Source organism: Ctenocephalides felis, unplaced genomic scaffold (genome assembly GCF_003426905.1).
Source record: "Ctenocephalides felis isolate EL2017-DRISC unplaced genomic scaffold, ASM342690v1 CF-g0.4_SCAFFOLD_00980, whole genome shotgun sequence".
Lineage (NCBI taxonomy): Eukaryota > Metazoa > Arthropoda > Insecta > Siphonaptera > Pulicidae > Ctenocephalides > Ctenocephalides felis.
The window spans coordinates 31,758-53,109 of NW_020537134.1; the positions used below are offsets into that span (position 1 = coordinate 31,758).

The 21,352-nt window shown below is 31.9% G+C and overlaps 2 protein-coding genes across 2 annotated transcripts in view; one reads left to right on the forward strand and one right to left on the reverse strand.

The window, feature by feature from the left end:
- Positions 1–16,097: 16,097 nt before the first annotated feature.
- On the forward strand, positions 16,098–17,123 carry LOC113365391 (zinc finger protein 92-like). Its single transcript, XM_026606961.1, has one exon. The coding sequence runs from the start codon at positions 16,098–16,100 to the stop codon at positions 17,121–17,123; it is 1,026 nt and encodes a 341-aa protein (XP_026462746.1).
- Positions 17,124–19,620: 2,497 nt separating this feature from the next.
- The window catches only part of LOC113365396, a gene marked incomplete in the record, with an annotated part of 39,860 nt that continues 38,128 nt past the window's right edge, over positions 19,621–21,352 (reverse strand). The window contains 3 exon segments of the mRNA XM_026606967.1: positions 19,621–19,732; positions 19,802–19,946; positions 20,028–20,341. Of these exon segments, the coding sequence (XP_026462752.1) occupies positions 19,684–19,732; positions 19,802–19,946; positions 20,028–20,341 (508 nt within the window).

Consider the following 21,352-nt stretch of genomic DNA (forward strand, 5'->3'; position numbering starts at 1 on the left):
CACCATTCAAGTCGGATGCTCCATTCTCTCAAAAACTCGATTTCTATGTTCTGCACTCTTTGCTCCGTATCTCCGAAACGGCTGGAACTGCCTTTACCAAAAACTAATCAGCACATCTCCCCATCAATAGAAATCGAATGTTTTATGAACAATTGAAATCGGTTGATCCGAAAACGTGGACAAAACATTGTATACACACATACACACACACATCCATTGATTCTAAGGTATAACAAAATGTTCAGAAACCGCTAAAACGTAAAAATATGCAAAAATTTTCATTTTCGATTTGTGGAAGATTACAATAACTTACCCTACGGGAAGTTAATACTGATGGCATAAATCTCATAAGATTCATACCAATCTGAAGTTTATTGCATTACCATATAAAGCAAGTTGACCAACCTACAAATAATAAAGATCACCGTCAATTCAATAATAGATTTTTATTATTTTATTATTAGGCAATTTGTTTATTGCAATGGAATTAAATTAAAACGAATCCATTTCGTAATCGGATGTCAATTTTTTTTTCTTAGTTCCATCGAGAACAATGAGATGTTCTTATAAAATGATGAAGGTCACTGTAACAGTCGAAACGTATTATGCGAATTCATAACAATGATGAAACTGTGATGTTATTACTTTCGATTTTTTTAAAAGGTGATAAGATATAGGACGCGGTGGATTTAATCTATAAAATTACTAGGTGTGAGTGGCATCGTGTGTTAATACAAATTGCTGGAGCTACCCGTACCGTAATTGTAATTTCAATTTTTTTGAAAATTAAAAAAAAAAAATTAAGTATTATAATTTTTTAACTTCCCGTAGGGTAGTTATAGTAATAGCCGAAAATCGAGAATGGAATTATTTGCATTTCTCGACGTTTTGAAGGTTTCTGAACATTTTAAGGCATACCTCAGAAAAAATCGATGTGTGTGTGTATGTATGTATGGATACAATTTTTCGTCCGCGTTTTCGGGTGCACGGATCAACCGATTTGAATGGTTCAAAAAACATTCGATTTCTATTGATAGGGAAATGTGCTGATTAGTTTTTGGCAAAGGCAGGTCCAGCAGTTACGGAGATAAAGAGCGAAGAGTGCAGAAAATAGAAATCGAGTTTTTGAGAGAACGAAGCATCCGATTTGAATGATCAAAAAACAATTCAATTTGTAATGATGGGGAGAAGTGGTAATTAGTTTTTGGCAAAGGATGAGCAACATTTTCGGAGATACGGAGCTAAACGTGCAAAAAATTGCTGTTTTTGAGAGAAATAAGTATCCAATTTAAATGATTCTAACAACATTCTGCTTGTTTTGACAAAATAATTGTCTTTGAAAAAAAATTTGTTTCAAATTTTTTTTTTTTCAATTTTTTTTCAAAAAAGTTGGAAAAACTGGAATAGATTAACCACTTTCAATTGCAATTTTTAAATATACCAATTTGTCCTAGGGCATTTGATTGTTAGAAAAATTTATAGATAATTTAGTTTTAAACAAATTTATCTAATGCATCATTCAAATCAATCGAATGGTTTCAAAGTTACCAGGAATTAAGTAAATAAATGTACACCTAAAACTAAGACAAAAACAGTATGAGGGTTGGACAACCCTTGATAAAAATGCCTGACCTAAAACTAAGACAAAAACTTTCATTGACTGCATATGAAAAGATATTCGATTACTAAAATGACTATTATGAAAAAGGGGTTTGTGTTAGGAGGGTTAAAATTGAGGGCTGTATGTGTTTTTTAATTACAAATTAAAAAAAATTAAAACTAAAGAATTTAGTCAAAAAAATCTTAAGATTGACCAATCCTTACAACTTAGGGGTATAAAAAATAGTAGTTGTCCAATTCTTAGTTATACTTAAAGTGATTATAAAATTTCATAAAAATCGATCAAGCCGTTTCGGAAGAGTATTGATGCGAAAATTATGTATATAAATTATTTATATACATATATATATATATATATATATATATATATATATATATATATTTATATAACTATCAACAATTAATCATTCGTTAATAATGTTTATAAATACATTTCACTTACAATCTAATTTATTTATAACAATAGTAAATCATTATTACTATTATTATTATTATTGAACAAATTGTATTACATATAACCTTGTGATGTAATTAGAAAAAAGTTAATTATTTTATTTTGAACGACATTGATTTATAGACAGGGGGCTGATGGAAAATATTAGACGGAGACCTAATTTATTAAGAATAATTATAATAAGAACGATAAGAATAATATTAACTAGTGGTGCATGGCATCGTGCCATTGCTGGAACTTCCCGTACCAAAAACTAAATTAAAAAAAAAACTTTGCAAGTCTTTGAAAAAATTAGACTTTTTAGGAATTTTGATATTTTGGAAAAAAATTTGTTTTTTTATATTTTGATTTCTTTTTGAATTCTGATTTTTTTGAAAATTGTGAACATTTTTAAAACCAATAGCACTGCATAGCGAAATTTGTAGTTGAAATATTAAAGCGCGTAAGCGCCGCGTAGTTGTATTTATTGCATTATTTTTTACTTTTTTTATTAGATCTCCAGAGACCCTGGACCTGCCTTTACAAAAATTTCACCAGTTGTTCATTTCGTCAATACAAGTATAATGTTCTTTGAATGATTCAAATCGGACGCTCCGTTCTCTCAAAAACTGAAATACCATATTTGCACTTTTTGCCTCGTATCTCCGAAACGGCTAGACCTGCCTTCGCCAAAAACTAATCAGCACGTCTCCCTATCAATACGAATCGAATGTTTCTTGAATCATTCAAAGCGGCTGATCCGTGCGCCCGAAAACATGGGCAAACAATTATTTCCGCACACACACATACATCTATTTCTTCTAAGGTATGCCAAAATGCTCAGAAACCTTTGAAACGTAAATATATGCAAAAAATTACATTTTCGATTTTTTTGCGATTACTATAGCCAATACTTACATATTGACAAGATATAAAATGTTATTATTTATCAATAACAAATTATAATATTTTTTTTAAACAATTAATAATTAAGTTATAAATATAAATTATATACAAAACAACTTCAACTATCATTTTTTTAAATTATTGGCTAATTTAAGATATAATTTTACTTCTCACGCAAAAATAAAAATAATTTACGATAACTCGCAAATTGCAAAAAAATGCAAAAATCAACGCAATAAAAGTCGTTATCATAATTCAAATTGTTTTCAAACTAACTTATAAATTATAAACAATGAATGAATTATTCTAATTTATATAATTTATTTAAACAATTAATAATTATATGTTAATTTCAATTCTCACGACGAGTTGAAGATCGCAAGTGAGGTTATGTAACACGAGTTCAAGTTCAGATAAATGAACGAAGTGGAATCTCATGACTTATACCAGATGTAACTAGTTAAGTTTTATTTTAAATTAAAAATTTAAACAAAAAAGCCAAAACTTGTTGCATGTAGTCTACCAGTTTTCTTGTCTTCCAGTCTACATGTCTCTATTTGTCTACCTCTCTACCTATTCACCAGTTTACCTGGCAACCAATTTACCAGTCAACCAACTTATCAGTCCATCAATTTACCAGTCCACCAGTGTACCAATTTAATTATCTAGTTCCCATACAACTTGCCAATAGGCAATAAAAAACAATACTATGGCCCAGATTTTTTTATTATCTTTCATATGCAATTCCAACAAATCATTCCTATCATAACAAGGCCGCCTGTAAGGCTCAACCGATGTCTGGTGTCTGCATATGTTTTCCTCTGTCTCCTATTATTATGGCCCAATTTTATTTTGTTTTATTTCATATGCAATTCCAACAAATCATCCCTGTCATAATATGGCCGCCTGTAAGGCCCAGCAGATGTCTGCCTATGATTCCCTCTGTCCCCGTGCCTCAAATGGGGCACCGCAGGCCGATTGTAATCTTGGCGCTTACAATAAGGCTTCACAATCGACCTGTGGTACGCCACTTTGTTGGTGAGGTTTTTTTTAACAGCAGATTTGTCGTAAGGTCTTTTGAGCTGTGGCGGATTTTTCCAGTAACGCATGGAGCCTCTCAAACTGGCACCAGGAGGCTGCCGGCTAAGGTAGTTGGTTTTGGGATCGGATTTGGGTTTGCAGCAAGGTACCGAAGTTGAAGAGATAGCTTGGCATGAAGCCTCTGACATGTCTGGTGGTTCATGTTTTTTGTGGGAGGTTTTGCATGTGTGTTTGCAGCTAGGAGTATCTTGGTTGCAGTTGCTATAAACAAAGTAGCCTGTAGGTTTCCTCAGGACTGTCCCGAAGTTCGTGCTGTATCCATCATAAGGAACGTAAGACGTTTGAGCAAAATTTGTGCCTCTGTTCGTATAAACGCTGCTGAAATTTGGGTTAAGGCCCCCGCCAAAATTATAGGCGTAGTATTGTCTATAAGGCGTATTCCATGAGGGCATCATAGGATAAATGATCGGTTGTTTCAGTTCCCACGACCTATTATAATTATTCTTAAACTCATCACTTCTCAACGGTTCCACAACATTCATTAAGCGTTCCTTGTTAATGCAAGTTTCAAACGAAGGTTCGTACTGGGTTCCAAATTCTCTGATTTGTCCACCTCCACTACATCCAGGATACGAACGTAATCTTGAAGAATCCACGCGCCAAATTGGACTACTTTGAGCCCCTTGCGCGCGATCTGTGTACTTCTTTCTGTACCCTGAGTATCTCATAGGCTTATTATACCAACTTGAGTAATTTTTAGGCTTTCCTTTTAATTTATCTCCACTGACTTTTTTTAAAACAACTATATTGTACTTATTTCCATCATCATGAGGTTTTGGAGACTGTTTCTTAGGCGACCAGTCTGTCCTTTGGGTCAACTTCTTAATTTTATCAGAAACATCCTGCAAAGCTTTCAAAGTAGCTGCATGTCCCTCTTTTAAATCAGTATCAGATACTTGATCAGCCCAATCAGTACCGCCACTTAAATTCCTCCTTAAACTTCTCTTGCACTTTGGCACGGCAGTTTTAGATGGTTCCAAATAATTGGAAATAATCTTACACGTATCACTAACAGGATTGGTGTCTTGATTTTTCTTTTTATCATACCAAGGTTCAATTTTGGCTTGAGATTTTGTTGAGCTGCAAGTTTGGAGATCAGCCATGATTGCAGAATGTGTATTGGTCGTCTCTTGGTTTTCGGATTTTGTTTCTGCACCTTGACGAAAAGGGTTAACATTACTGTTGGGTGTTGAATTATTACAAATATTGACGTCTACGCCGTTATTGTTATACATAAAATGCATTTCACTCTGTAACTGAGTTGCTGTTTTGCTTGGCGGAAAGTGAACATCACACTTTTTTCTCGTTTGATGGAAGTCTGAATGTCTAAAGGTTTTGCTGGTTTGTGGTTCGTCCAAACCAGAATAGTTGTCTGTACCGTTGTGCATTTGGTTACATGTTGAAGATCTAGGTTGTGATGTGTTATTGGTCTTCGATGGAAGGTGTTCGCAACCGTACTTATTACGAGGAAGCTCGCTCGAATACTTCTTGTACCTAAGACAAAATAAGATAAATGTAATAAGGTGAGCATAACTTATTAGAATACCAGGATACCTACCAATTCTCTTTAATCAAATTCGCACACCCATCACATGCCGAAGTTTTCCTATCAAATTCATCTTGAATGCAATGCACCTTTCTTTGGTAAATCCCACCATGCATCTGTTTACCATGAGGACAATACTCTTCATTTCTCTCGTCAATTACACCCAAACGATTATTACTAGCAAGACCATCTAGATCACGTCGGACCACATCCGGATCAAAATAATTTCCATTGCTACGACGACACGTGTCAAAATAATTGGCATCGTGAATGCATGTGTCATGTTGGTTCTTAAAAGACACTCGTTTAGAAGACCTTGGCCTCTTGCGGTGATTGCAACATTTATGATTTTTGGCGAAATCTTCTTCAATATTTCGCTGCATGTCGGCGCTTAGTTGGGACACTCTGGAGGAATTAGAAATGGTGTCCTGGTTGGGCTGGAGAGTTGAGAAGTTGTGTCTGACCATGATTGGGTCTGGGTAAATATCTGGATATTTGCGTAAGGGATCGAGCATTAGGTCCACAGGCATGGGCATGGGTTGTGAGATTTGATTAGGGTTGCGGTAATGATGATAATTCTGCATTATTTTCGATATTTTGCGTAATATTCATAAAAATAGATTCGATTTCTCTAGGTTTTACGTTTTACACTTTTTATAAATTTTTCCCTTTTACTATTTTTATAGTTTTTTATTTAATCATCGTATTTTTTCACATCACGCATAACCTATAAACACGACAAAACATTATAATGGCTGCCTGTTCGGACAGTTACGTTACAATGACGAAACATAATGTTAACGTAACTTATAAATAATGTTACAACGATGAACCATTGTTCTCAACACGATTTTGATTGGTTTATATCGCGTATAGTTACAAATAAGTAACATTTAATTCACATCATTACGTAACATTGTTTTTAAGGGATTTAGAAAAAGTAAAACATAACTCTCCTGATAAAGAAACTGAATACTCATTTTAGAAATGACCACACTCATGATTTAACACGTTAATCGCCAAGTAAATCTGTGTCATACTTTTTTAATAATTTAATGAAAACGTTGACGTTTAAAAACGTTAAAAAAAATTTTATAGTAATTATATTATAGTAATAATAATAAAAATTATTGTTACTATATATGCTACTATTAGTAAACAAATTATTCATTCACAAACCTCACTTCTTCTGGACCATAATTTATTATTAATCATTTTTTTATACTTAAATTAATTTTGAATTTTTTAGTACATTTTTAATTTATTCATAACAAACTGTCAGATCGTCATCATTCAACTATTTTTATACCCATTTGGATAAAACAATAAGTATTGATTAAAAATAAAATGATAATAAATCTATTTATATTTAAATTTATATAATATATATATTTATACTCCGCAAATGAAAAATATATTATAAAGAAATTGTAGAAGAAAGAGTTTGAAGAAATATTAACCCTTTTCACTCGCGAATTGCGAGATTTATATGAATTTTGCCGTAAGAGCGACGGCATTCGAGTGAAAAGGGTTAAAGATATTTAAATATAAGACTTATAAATGTAGAATGAAATAGATATAATATATATATGAAAATTGTTTCATAATTTCTTTTACCTGGCACCCCTGCCTGACTGAGATATAAAACTAATTCCAATAAAAAAGTAAGAAGATAGAAATTTAGGGCTGCATGTGCTCTTTACTCACAAATTTATAATAATAATTTATAATTATAAAAAAAATAAAATAAAAAAATTAGAGAAAAGTCTTAAATGCTGTCAACCTTTACTACTTAAGGCTATGAAAAATAAATAGTTCATAAAGATCAGTTAAGCTGCAAGGAAGTATCAGTTTCGGAGGAGTATTGTCACAAACATCATGGCACGAAGTTTTTTTATTATATATATATATATATATATATATATACATATATACACATATATATATATAATAAATGTTAATTTTATAGAACTGACCTTGTGTATGAAGAAGATCAGTTTATATGATTCATAATAAAATGGAATTGGTACAGAACTTAAAGAACCGGTTCTAGTCTGAAAGATCGTGAGAAAATAGTTGAATAGAACATTATTTGTAATTTATTTAAATAAATCGATATATATATATATATATATATATATACATTATGTAATTACATTATGATCTTGAAAAGTACATTAATCAAAGCCACCTACACAATAAAGAAATGCTACTGGCAAACAAATTGAATCACAATTTGATGAAAAAGATGGAGCTGTAGTGATAAACTCATTTTTTTAAAAAAAAAAGAACTTCACTGACAAGCAAAATCTATTTAAATTAGAAAAATAAACTCTGCGTACTATGTACTACGTACTAATTTGCCTTAAGGCACGATGCCATGCACCACTAGTTTAACTTTTTTGTCTGGATCACCGAAACCTAGGACAGCATTTCCAAAACTTCAAATATATCTTCATTACATAAATACAAATAAAATATTTTTTGAATCTTTAAATATGACACTCAGAATGCGAATATAAATTTTGTTTCATATCTTTGGAACGGCTAGACCTGCCTTTTTCTAATACTCTAATACTAATCAGCACATCTTCTTAACAGTAGAAATCGATTTTTTTCTAAATCCCGAAATTGTAGACGAAAATTTGTATCCGAAAAAAGAAAAATAAATTGTATATACTACAAACACATACATAATTTTTTTCTGAAGTATCCCAAAATATTCAAGAGATCTTAAAACGTAAATGTTCATTTTCAATTTTTTTGCGAAGTTTAAAATAGTACAAATAAATATGTATGCGTCTCAATTAATCTCTATTCTTCTCTATCTATTTCTATTTATTTCTATCCGTCTCTGCTCTTCTCTATCCGTCTCTATCTTTCACTATCTATTTCTTTTTATTTCTATCCGTCTCTGTCCTGCTCTATCCGTCTCTATCTTTCTTTATCTATTTCTATCCGTCTCTGCACTTCTCTATTCGTCTCTATATTTCTCTATTTATTTCTATTTATTTCAATCCGTCTCCGCTCTTCGCTCTCCGTCTCTATTCTTCTCATCCTATTTCTATTTACTTCTATCCGTCTCTGTTTTTCTCTGTCCTTGTCTATCCGTCTCTACACTTCTCTATCCGTCTCTATCCTTCTTTATCCGTCTCTATCCAGTTTCGATAAATCTCATCCTCGGTGTGACCCATGTGTGACCTAAGGGCACTCGTTGACCTTTGATACGAGTCAATCTTCATTCTTCGCGATTCAAACGTTCACCGCTGACGTCGCTGCGGGCGTGGGTGGTCATCGGGAAAGCAGGGACGTATTTAGATTTGAAAAAAGAGTGCGCGTAAGGTTCACAAGCAATTGAAGTAAAACTTATTTGCTACTGTACAAGATGGCATTTAAGTAAAAATAAATACATCATATAACAATTTTGAATAATGTTTATTAGTAATATGGTAACACTCGTAATGCACACATTTATTAGTGTCAACCATTATACACATTTATATAATGATATATTATAAATTATATAATCATAATAGCATTAAAAATTAATATATATAGTAATGTAATTAAAATCATACTTCAAATATGACATGATCGGTTTGTCATTGTAATTAGAATTTAGAAATGAACCTTCATTAGAGAAATGAAGTAATTGCCGATTAATAAATTCTATGATATTCATTCACACAGTGGATTATGTTAAACAACGCCTAAACAAATATTGTTTTCGCAACTTCACTCATCATGTAATTGTGTTTGAAGAACTGCATGTAATTAAAATTAACATACATTCATTGACTGCTTGTATTTTTTTACTTTTTCGCAGGCGATATTAATCTCATTCTTTGAACAGCTGTAATATCTGTCTTGCCCAAAAAATACTTTCCATTTTAATAACTCCAAAGATTGATAGAAACTACGAATAATATAGAAATAATTTCTAATCAATAAACTTACGTCTAGTTCACGGCATAAATGTTTTATTTAATTTATTATTTTCAAGGGTAAAATATTCTTCTGATTCAGGCATTTTTCATTAAATCAAGATTTGTACCTGTAAATTTAAAATGTTTATCTATGCCGATTTCCTTGTTGATGCCTGTACGCATACAACGACAGATCTCTATTCACATACACGACATCTAATCACAATCGACCCGTATAGGAATGATTTTATCGACTCGGCCATAACGCACTTCCGTTGCATTTGTACGGATTTACACCCTAGTCGCGACTAAAGAAATTTTACTTCAAAAACTACTAGTGTACTAGTTAATTGTAAAGAGTTTATTGTGTTAGTGTGTAACAAATCTTATAAGTAGATAAAACAGAAAACTAATATCACTGCTAAAATATTCGTTTAGTTATGACTATCGTATAAAAAATATGGATTTTTTAATAAACTACTGCACCTAGTGCATAGTATTAGTTTAAGTCCATATGGTCTTAGTATAAATCAGGTTTTGATTCAAATTTTTGTACAACCATAAACTTTAAAAAACAACTTCTTCCGAATATAAATACGAGTAATTATAAAAATAAAAAATAACAAAATAAAATAGAAGTATTGTACTGAAAAATTTATTTCTAATCATCTTCAGTTATTACAATTGCATAAATCACTTCAATTGTCTGACCATAGATGTGAACCATAAAACCTGATATGGTGACCGACGTGAACATAGCCTTCAATTCAATTTATAATTTATAAAGATAAATTGTATTATTTTAATCATCTATAAATTTTGTATTATAATCATCTGTCTGAATTTAGAGTTCACTAAAATATGGTCTTAAATATGGCTTAAATTTTTTATTTTAGGTTATGCATGAAACCATCTCTGAAATTCTTTTCTTGTCCTCCAACTAGCAACACTGCCTTCATCCCAATGCTCCAACAGTATTTTCTTTTAAATAAAAAATTAAAATAAATCTATAAAATTTACAATTTCCTCATCATCCTAGAGTACATTCAGCTGCCTCCTTCTTCAGACCCCATAAAGGTCTCTTTTTTCCTCTCTCCAGCTTTGCACTTTTCCCCATTATTATCAATCCAGGATATTCAGAAAATTCCTTGACAGATTTAGGAAAATTCCTCACAAATTTCAGAAATTTCCTGACAGATTCGAGAAATTTTCTCACAGATTCTGTTGGGAGCACAGCTGGAAGACCCTTGGCATCCTGGGGTTCCTTGGGTCGCTTCTGTTGCTGTTTCTGGAGCGGTTGTCGAACAACACTGTGTTCTGTAGGAATTTTTGCCCTAGTAGGTAAAATTGAATCAGTTTTAGAAGGAAAATTATAATTATAAACATTTTTCCTTCAATTTTATTAGCACTAATTGGTCAGGTTAGGTTTTCTATATAACATACAACATGCAGCATATAGGGGGAAGTCCCGTAACGCCGGACGGCACCAAAAACCGGACACTCTATTTAACACGTATTATTTAAGCGAGTATAAATCATTACAAAATACAAGTGAAAGGGGCACGGGGGGCACACAGGTACAGGATCACGCTCCAAACCTCGCCTGTGACGCACACGGCCCCGGCGAGAGCAACCCTTTGCTGCTTTAGGCGCAAAATCACGGCGTCACCTAAATATCAATGGAAGTAATTCTAGCATATTTATGCATTTACATTTGAGTGGTATGCAAAGATAAAAGTTGTACTTGATTGTTGTACGTAAAATAGTAGAATATTATTAGATCTTTTAACCAATTTTAGTAGGTGCCACCAAATGAACGAAAATGTCTGTCCCTTAGCACCGGACGCTAAGTCGTCCCTTAGTGCCGGACAGTAAACATATTGATATTTCTTGTGAGAATTTACGTAATTTATTCCAATTATTTAATTTTGTTCTGTATGACTAACACGGTCACTACATACCCCCATTCTTCGTATTTCCTAGTCAAAGAATGAAAATCTTATGATGAATGCTCCAGCTGAGAGCATCGGTGTGGCCAGGCCAAAAGGGTAGATAAATAGTGATTTTTTTTGCAATATCTAAGAATATTCGTCAAAGACAGGTGCAGACATTCCAGAGTGTGGAGATGGCTACATATGTGATCAATGCAGGTTATTTTGAAATGTCCGGTACTAGGTGCCACTGTTTAAAATCATATTTTTTTATACCAAAGTTTAATTGATAGTATTAATTATTTTTTAGCAAAGATTGCGGTTTTGTTAATTTAGTTTGATTTCTAATTTGTTATCAAACATAAATCATAATTTAATAAACATTTCGTAAAATATTTTTTGATTTATTTTAAATAACCTTAGGTGTCCGCCACTAGAGGACTTCCCCCTAGTTGTCCTTGGAAAAAAATTCTGTTCACATTTGAACTCCAAATGGGCAATGTATGAGAATTATTTATTGTGGGAATACGTGAGAACAGGACCACTTTCGTCAAAATAATTTATTTTTTTAAAGATCATGCAAACAAAAACCTTATTCCTACATATTTACACTTTTTTGCTTTGAATCTGTACAACACTCGAATCCGCTCGGACGAGGACAAAATGTTTTATCAGATTTAGACCAGTTGTCGAGGCAGAATTCATCTGCGCCGTCGTAGTCACAAAGAAAATGCATGTCACGTGTCTGCTCCATAGGACTTGGTTTCCGGCATTCTGATAGGCGAGCATCACTCTTAATTTTTTTAATTTGCTGGAAACTTGCATTTCTAAAGGCATTGTTAGGTTGTGCTTCTTCCCAAACAGCATAGTTGTCTAAGCCGTTGTGCAACTGGTTGCATGTAAAGCATCTCGGTTGCTCTATGGTATCGGTTTTAGATATACAACAGCGAGGACTCTTGCGTGGATACTTCTTCTGCCTAAAACAAAATAAGATGGATGTAGCAGGATATGCTTGGTATATATACAACACCAAATTACCTACCAATTCCCTTTACCAAAACCTGCACATCCACCATAATCTGAAGTTGGTCTTGCATATCCATCCTGGTTGCAATTCATCTTTCTTGGACGAACGCCACCATACATCGGTCGGCCATGGGGGCAAAAATGATTTTCCTCGTTAATTGCACCCAAATGATTACAACCAGAAGCACCATCTAAATCATGTCGAAAATAATTGGTATTCGTGCGCATGTCATGTTTGTTCTCGAAAGACACATGTCTAGAGTCGGCATCGGCTTCTGGCAGCAATTCCAGGAGCAATTGTTGTTGGCAAAGTTTTGTTCGAAGTTGTGTTGCATGTCGTCTCTAATTTGGGAAACTCTTGAGCAATCCGAGATTGTATCCTGGTTTTGTCGGAGATTTGAAAAATTGCGTCTTTCTTGAATTGGGTCTGAGCAGATGTCTGGATATTTGCATGGATAATCGGGCATGGGTGGTGGGATTTGATTAAGATTGCAGATACGATGACAATTCTGCATTTTTTTTATTTTTTACGTATTATTCATGCAAGAAATCAGTACATCTAATTTCTTGCAAAATTTTCAATTAATATCTCAAGGTTTCCTTAGATTTTTAATCGTCCTTTTATTTTTTTACTATTTTTATAGTTTATTTAATCATCTTATTTTTTCTGTCGTTTCACACATAACCTAAAAACACAACAAAACAATATAAATGGCTGCCTGTTCGTATAGTTACGTTACAATGGCGGAAAATTAACGTCAATGTTACACATAAAAAATGTTACGTTGATGCAACATTAACTCAACATTGTTCTTAACACGATTTTGATTGGTTTAGGTCGTGTATAGTCACAAATAAGAAACATTTAAGTCACATCATTACGTAACATTGTTTTCAAGTGATTTAAAAAAGCAAAACATAACTCTCTCGATGAAGAAATGAAACTCAACTAAATTTATTTAATATTCATATCATATTATATTTAATATTATTTCATGGAATAAATTAGTTTTTAAAAACGTATTTGACATTTGGAAAAAAATCCGTTTAAAAAAACATCAAATTTTTAACATTTAATTGTTATTACTAAATATATTACTATTAGTAAATAAATTATTCATCTGCAAACCTCAATTTTTCTGATCCATAATTTATTACAAATCGATGTCTTCATTTATTAATTAATTTTGAATTTTTCAGTACATTTTTTCATTATTTTTTATAAAAAATTGACAAATGGTCGTCAGTCAATTATTTTTATAACCCCATTTGGACGGAAAAACTTTTGTTTGAAAATAAAATAATAAACTAGTGGTGTATGACATCGTGCCTTGTGCCTTGAGACAAATTTTCGAAACTTTCCGTACCGAATTAAAATCTTGTAAATATGAATTATTTTCGATATTCAAAAAAAAATTTGGAAGTTAAAAAAAAAATTGATTTTTTTTTCTTTTCCCAAAAACAATCGTTTCGTCAACCCAAGCGGAATATTTTTTGAATCTTTCAAATCGGATGCTTAGTTTACTCAAAAACTGCCATTTTTTGCACAGTTTGCTCCGTGTCTCCGAAACGGCTAGACCTGTCTCTGCCAAAAACTAATCAACACTTCTCCCAATAATTACAAATTCAAAGTTTTTTAGATCATTCTAAACGGATACTCCGTTCTCTCAAAAACTCGATATTTATTTTCTGCATTCTTTGCTCCGTATCTCCGTAACGGCTGGACCTGCCTTTGCCAAAAACTAATCAGCACATATCCCTATCAATAGGAATCGAATGTTTTTAAATCGGTTAATCCATGCGCCCGAAAACGTGGACGAAAAATTTAATCCATACATACATACACGCACACATCCATTTTTTCTGAAGTATGCCAGAATGTTTAGAAGCCTCTGAAACTTGAAGATATGTAAAAATTTCCATTTTCGACTAACTCGTATAGCCATAATGTGCAAAACATTCTGGACGAATGCTTTAGAGCCAAGTAAATATCAAAGATGGTAATTTTATATTTTTTATATAATTTGGAAATAATTTTACAATATTTTTTATGATTATAAAAATTAAAAAAAGTTAAGAATTTTGCCTTTTGGAGTTTAAGCGATTCTAATCAGAACCTATGGCGAAGCATCTGTCCGTTCTGTGGTGTATCGTATGTAGCTACTGATTACAGTTGACGTCCACACTTAAATAAAATATACTTTTAAAACCCGCATTGGATTAAAAGAAATGTGTTAAAGAAATTAATTAATTAGTTTTATTTATACAATTACAGATATTATAAGTATGTTTGAAAAACATCAATTGGAAATTGCAGTGATTAATTTTTACTGAAAGCAAAATAAACAGTGGAATATTTTATCTAAATAGCTGAATTGCAATTGTTATTAATTATTTATGTACTCGTATATGTATCGGGAAGTTAATGCAACTACTTACTTACTACTTACAACTAGTTATTTTTTTAAATTGCAAAAATTATTTTGAAACTTTTAATGTTGGTACGCGTCGGCGCCTTATTGGACTGCTTGACCATAGATAATAATTTTGCCCGCCAAATTTTGTACATTGATATCTCGTTTAAAAGCTGTTGATGTTTATTATTAAAATTATTAATTTAATATTAATAAATACATATGGCATAATAAATAAACGCAATACATTCAGCAGTTTTTCAGAACTTTTTTTTATCAATTATTGAATAGTTATAAAAAACGCGCCAAATGGTGTGAATTTTGCTGAAGTGATTGAGGTTGCAATGGTGGAAACAAAAAGTTATGAAAAGAAGAGTAAGTAGACAGTGTTTGTAGATTAGATGAATTTTTAAAAAATAATAAGATATTATTTTTATCTTTTTGTTAAAAGGTTTCTGGAGAGTGCTATTACATTAAAGTGAACCAAAAAAAAGTCAGTGAAGGAAAAATCTAAACAAACAGTTAATTGTTTGTACAAATTCTTGTAAAGGAGGCAATATCATAGGAAATCCTAAATTATAAAACTATCTGTAAATATTACAAGAAGCTCTCTAGAAAAGTTTAAAGTTGTTTCTATTATATATAGAAATCAGTATATAGAATTTATCGATGAGCCATTAGGTATTATAAATCATTCTATAAATTTGATATTTCAGCTGATTATAAACTAGAATCTTGTCCAGAGTAGATGTGTCTTACAAGGAGCATCTTAAAAAGGTATAAAATCAATTCTATTATATGAAATAAAATACATCTGAAGAACCAAGGTTGTTATTGAATGATATAGAATATATCAATGCGCCATTGGATGTTATAAATCATTGTATAAAGCAAGAATTTGATGTTTCAGCTGATGTTGAACCAGAATCGTCCCTAGAATAGCTGTGAACACCTTAAAAAGGTATAAAGTTGTTATTATTATATAAAGTCTGTATATAAAATACATCTCAAGATCCAAAGTTGTTATCGAATGATATAGAATATATTGATGAGCCATTGAATGTTACAAATCATTCTATGAAGCAATAATTTGATATTTCAGCTGATTTTAAACCAGAATCTTGTCTAGAGTAGCTGTGTCTTACAAGGAGCACCTTAAAAAAGTTTAAAATCAATAAAGTGAATGCATAAAATATGTCTGAAAAAACACAGTTTGAATCACTGGAATCTTCAACCAATGTTGCAAATCATTCTACAAACCAAGAATCCAATATTTCATCTGATATGAAACAAGTATCTTCTCCCAAAGATAATACACCATGCTTAAAACTCTTTATGAAGTCTGGTATAGCATTAGAAAAAGGAACTAAACATGATTATATATGTAAAAGATGCAAACAGTCTTTCGATAGTCTTTTTACACTAGTCCAGCATTTAACAACGCATTCTGAGAAGGCATTAAAAAACAAAAATGCTGGTAAGGTACCTATAAGACCTTTAAATAAAATCCAAAATCAAAGAAACAAAACATTCGGTCAACCAGCAAAAACAAACACCGGTATGCCTCTTTTCACATGTGAATTATGCTCTAAATCCTTCTCCTACTTGACCAGTTTAAAAAGACATGTAGCTGGTCACACCAGACCACGTCCTCCCCCTTACAAGACATATCAGAAACTCTTAATAATATCTGCACAACATTCTGAAGCAAGATGGTATACATGTGAAACATGTGGTAAACAATTTAGATTTTTGCATGAATTAGAAAAACATCAGCTTTTCCAAACCACACCTTTTAAATGCTACGTATGCAATAAAACTTTTTCTCATATAAGTGATTTCAGGCAACATATGTTTCTTCATTCCTATACACGTCCTTTTAAATGTGACACTTGTGGTAGGGGCTTCAGAAAGTCAGAAGGACTAAGAAAGCATTCAAAGGTACATGCTGGGGTCCATATTTTCAAATGTGAGACTTGCGGTAGGGGCTATGGAACATCAAAGGGACTGACAGAGCATTCGAAGATGCATGCTGAGAACCTTCCTTTCAAATGTGAGACTTGCAGTAAAGGCTTTGAACAACCAGAAGCTCTAAATAATCATATAAAGAGGCATGCTAAGTACCGTCGTTTTATTTGTGAGACTTGTGGTAAGACTTTTATACAAAAGAAGACTCTCATAAGACACCAGGAGATACATAAAAAAGAAACTGTTGTTTGAGATATTATGTATCGTGGAAAACATACTGGTTATGTTTTAATTAATCAAATGTAATCTAATCTTGATGAATTGAATTGATAATTAGTAATAACTGTAAATATTTTTTAGTAAATAAACATTTTTTATTATTACATTATATTCAAGAGTTGTTTTGTTATTGATATTATTTCGATTTGCTGATTTGTTGCTTTCTAGACGTTACAAGTCATTATGAATCTTCTTGCACATAGACTCTCAGTTATAAAACAAACTGGTGAAACTAGTGGTGTATGGCATTATGTCTTAACCATAATAAAATATTCGATAAATTAAAATTAGTAAAAAATTTTTTTTTTGAAAATCTATTGTTTTTTTTCCAAAACAGGTCAGCCCAAGTAGAAAGTTTTTTGAATCATTCAAATCAGATGCTTATTTCTATCAAAAACTGCCATTTATTGAACTTTTAGCTGCATATCTCCGAAACGCCTAGACCTGCCTTTGCTAAAATCTAATCACCACTTCTCCCTACCAATACAAATTGAATATTTTTGAATCATTCGAATCGGATGCTCCGTTCTCTCAATAACTCGATTTCTATTTTCTGCACTCTTGGCTTCGTATCTCCATAACGGCTATACCTGTCTTTGCCAAAAACTAATCACCACTTCTCCCCATCAATAGTAATCGAATGATTTTTGAATTATTCAAATCGGTTGATACGTGCGCCCGAAAACGTGGGCGAAAAAATACGGACACACAAAACACACACACACATAATTTTTTTCTGAGGTATGCCAAAACGTTCAGAAACCTCTGAAACGTGAAAAAATGCAAAAATTTTCATTTTCGATTTTCGTCCTATTACTATAAATAACCCTACGGGAAGTTAAAAAGTTCAAGATTTTCAAAATATTTCAAAGTATAAAAATCAAATTTTTCAAAAATGTCAATTTTTTCAAAATTTAAAAAACTCAAAAAACGTTTTTTTTTTCAGAGCTCTAAAAGAAAATGGAATATTTTTTAAAAATCTTAATTTTTGGTACAGGAAGTTCCAGCAATTTGCCTTAAGGCACAATGCAATGCACCACTAATTTTAATATTAAAATAGAATAAATAAAAAAAAGACATTCAGAGGTATAGTATAGCATTCAAACATCTTAGCATAGATATGAACCATCGTAATCGACCTGAACATAGCCTTCAATTCAATTTATAATTTCTCAATTTCTAGTTTTTGATATTATTAAGTTAGATTTGCTAATTTGTTGTTTTTTAGAAGTCATTCTGAATCTTATTGCACATAGGCTCATAGTTATAAAACAAACATTATTTGAATTTTAAAATGAAACTAGTGGTGTATAGCATCGTGCCTTAAGGCAAATTGCTGGAACTTGGAATTGTACCATAATAAAATATTCAAATTGTTTAAAGCGTTCAATCGCCTTAGCAAAGATATGAACCATAAAAGTTGTCATCGTAACCGATCTGAACATAGCCTTCAATTTAATTCATAATTTATAATTATTATATTATATTATTATAATTTATAATTTCTCAAATTATAGTTTTTGTTATCATTAAGTTTGATTTGCTAATTTGTTGTTTTCTATATGTTTCAAGTCATAATGAATCTTATTGCACATAGACTCATAGTTATAAAACAAACAGTATTTTAATATTAAAATGGAACTAGTGGTTTATACCTTCGTGCCTTAAAGCAAATTGCTGGAACTTCCATAATGAAATATTCGAATTGTTTAAAGCGTCCAATCGCCTTAGCATAGATATGAACCATAAAAGCTGTCATCGTAACCGACCTGAACATAGCCTTCAATTTAATTCATAATTTATAATTATTATATTATATTATTATAATTTATAATTTCTCAATTTATAGTTTTTGTTATTATTAAGTTTGAGTTTACTAATTTGTTGTTTTCTAGACGTTTCAAGTCATTCTGAAACTTATTGCACATAAACTCATAGTTATAAAACAAACAGTATTTTAATATTAAAATGGAACTAGTGGTATATAGCATCGTGCCTTAAGGCAAATTGCTGGAACTTCTAGTACCATAATGAAATATTTGAATTATTTAAAGTGTTCAATCACCTTAGCATAGATATGAACCATAAAAGCTGTCATCGTAACCGACCTGAACATAGCCTTCAATTTAATTCATAATTTATAATTATTAAATTATATTATTATAATTTATAATTTATCAATTTATAGTTTTTGTTATTATTAAGTCTGATTTGCTAATTTGTTGTTTTCTATATGTTTCAGGTCATAATGATTCTTATTGAACATAGACTCATAGTCATAAAACAAAAAGTATTTTAATTTTAAAATGGAACTAGTGGTGTATGGAACTTCCATAATGAAATATTCGAATCGTTTAAAGCATTAAATCACCTTAGCCATAAAAGCTGTAAACATAACCGACCAGAACATAGCCTTCAATTTAATTTATGATTTATAAATATTATATTATTTTATTATTATTTACAATTTCTCTCCATCTGTCTGAATTTGATAGTATACTCAAATATAATCCTAAAATTCCTTTCTCGTCCTTCAATTGGCAAAGCGGCTTCTATGCAAATGCTCGAACACCATTTTCGCTCTTCAAGAAAAAAAACTTAAATAAATCTTCTATTGTTTTAAATTTATTATATAAATAAATAATATTTACTTCTTCCTCAGCCTGTAACGCCGCATACGTTCCGCAGCACTTTTATCCTTCTTCCTCGGGACCCCATTTAAGGCTGTTCTTTTCTCTCTCCGTGTTGCCTGTGCAGACTTTGCCTTTTTTCCCATAATCGCTAACTCGGAAGATTCTAGAATTAACATGACATATTCAGGAAATTTCCTAACAAATTCAGGCAATTTCCTGAATCTGATTCCTGACTTCTGAATACCTGACTCTGGAACATCTAACTCCTGAATAACAAAGTCCTGAATTACTGACTCCTGAATAACTGATTCCTGGATAACTGATTCTTGGATAACTGATTCCTGGATAACTGATTCCTGTTTTACTGATTCCTGTTCTACTGATTCCTGTTCTAGTGATTTCTGTTTTACTGATTTCTGTTTTACTGATTCCTGTTTTACTGATTTTTGTTTTATTGATTTTGCTGGAACCTCTGCTGGATGTCCCTCCCTCTGCTGTTTTTTCAGGAGAGCCCGTCGTGCCCTGAGTTCTCGAGATCGTTCTGTAGAAGTTTTCGCCCTAAATGGTGAAAGTATAGGATCAGTTTTAGGAGAAACTAGTGGTCTATGGAGGAATAGTGTTGTTTAAATAAGTTTTGTTGGAAATCTTTATAAATCAGCTAGTTTGTCAATTTATCGCATTGCTGTAGCAAGGTTCTTATCATTAAGAAAGACGGTTACCTAAAATCTGATATAAGAATCCACTAAATTTGGATTGGATGCTAAAGGACAGTCAAGCAATTTGCCGACATATTTTTATATCCATAGCTTCAACCAGGTTCTAATTGATCATGCATACAACTAGAAAGGAAATACACCATCTTGACCATTGAAGGACTTATTGTACGGGTCATCCTTTTAGCATCTGCTGATGTTGCAGATTTAGCAGCCTCTTTTATTTTGCTACCATCTCAATCTCTGATGATTCTAACAGTTGTTGCAGCCTAACCAAAACTATTTGTAATCGCTACAAGCCTTCTCACCATTTTTAAAACGTTGCAGGATATCGAATATTGTCTCAAGGGTGATGGATTTGTTAAAATTTTTAGTAAATCTACCAGCGGCAGTAGCCTTTCCATTTAATTGGGTAAAAATTAAATTTCTCTTCAAAAAAAGGAACAATGCACTGATAAGCAATTCATGGATCACTAATTGGAACAGAAAAGAAACCGCTTAGAAAAACGCCATCTATTCAAAAAATGAGCCAAGACTTGAACTCAAAACGCACGGTAAAAATTACTACAAATAGGTAAAAAAAGCACCCAAAGCAAAGTATGTATATCCATCTAGTTTCTTTCAAAAAATACCAAAAGATCAAACCTAGGCCATAAGCAAATCCAAAAAGTAATAATGAAATATTTACATTCATTTTTATTTTTTGTGGTTGGTTGTTGACCTTTCGTTCATTGTCTTTGAATCGTCAGAATCGGTTCAGCATTTCTTCGCTCTAGTACAAGGAGAAATAATCTAGTATTCCAAAATGATTAGGAGGTCCGGAACCTTAACTAAAAATTCTCTCTATCTATACAAA

Excerpts from the sequence above, each read along its gene's own strand:
- LOC113365391 (XM_026606961.1), top strand. The coding sequence starts at position 16,098 with ATGTCTGAAAAAACACAGTTTGAATCACTGGAATCTTCAACCAATGTT.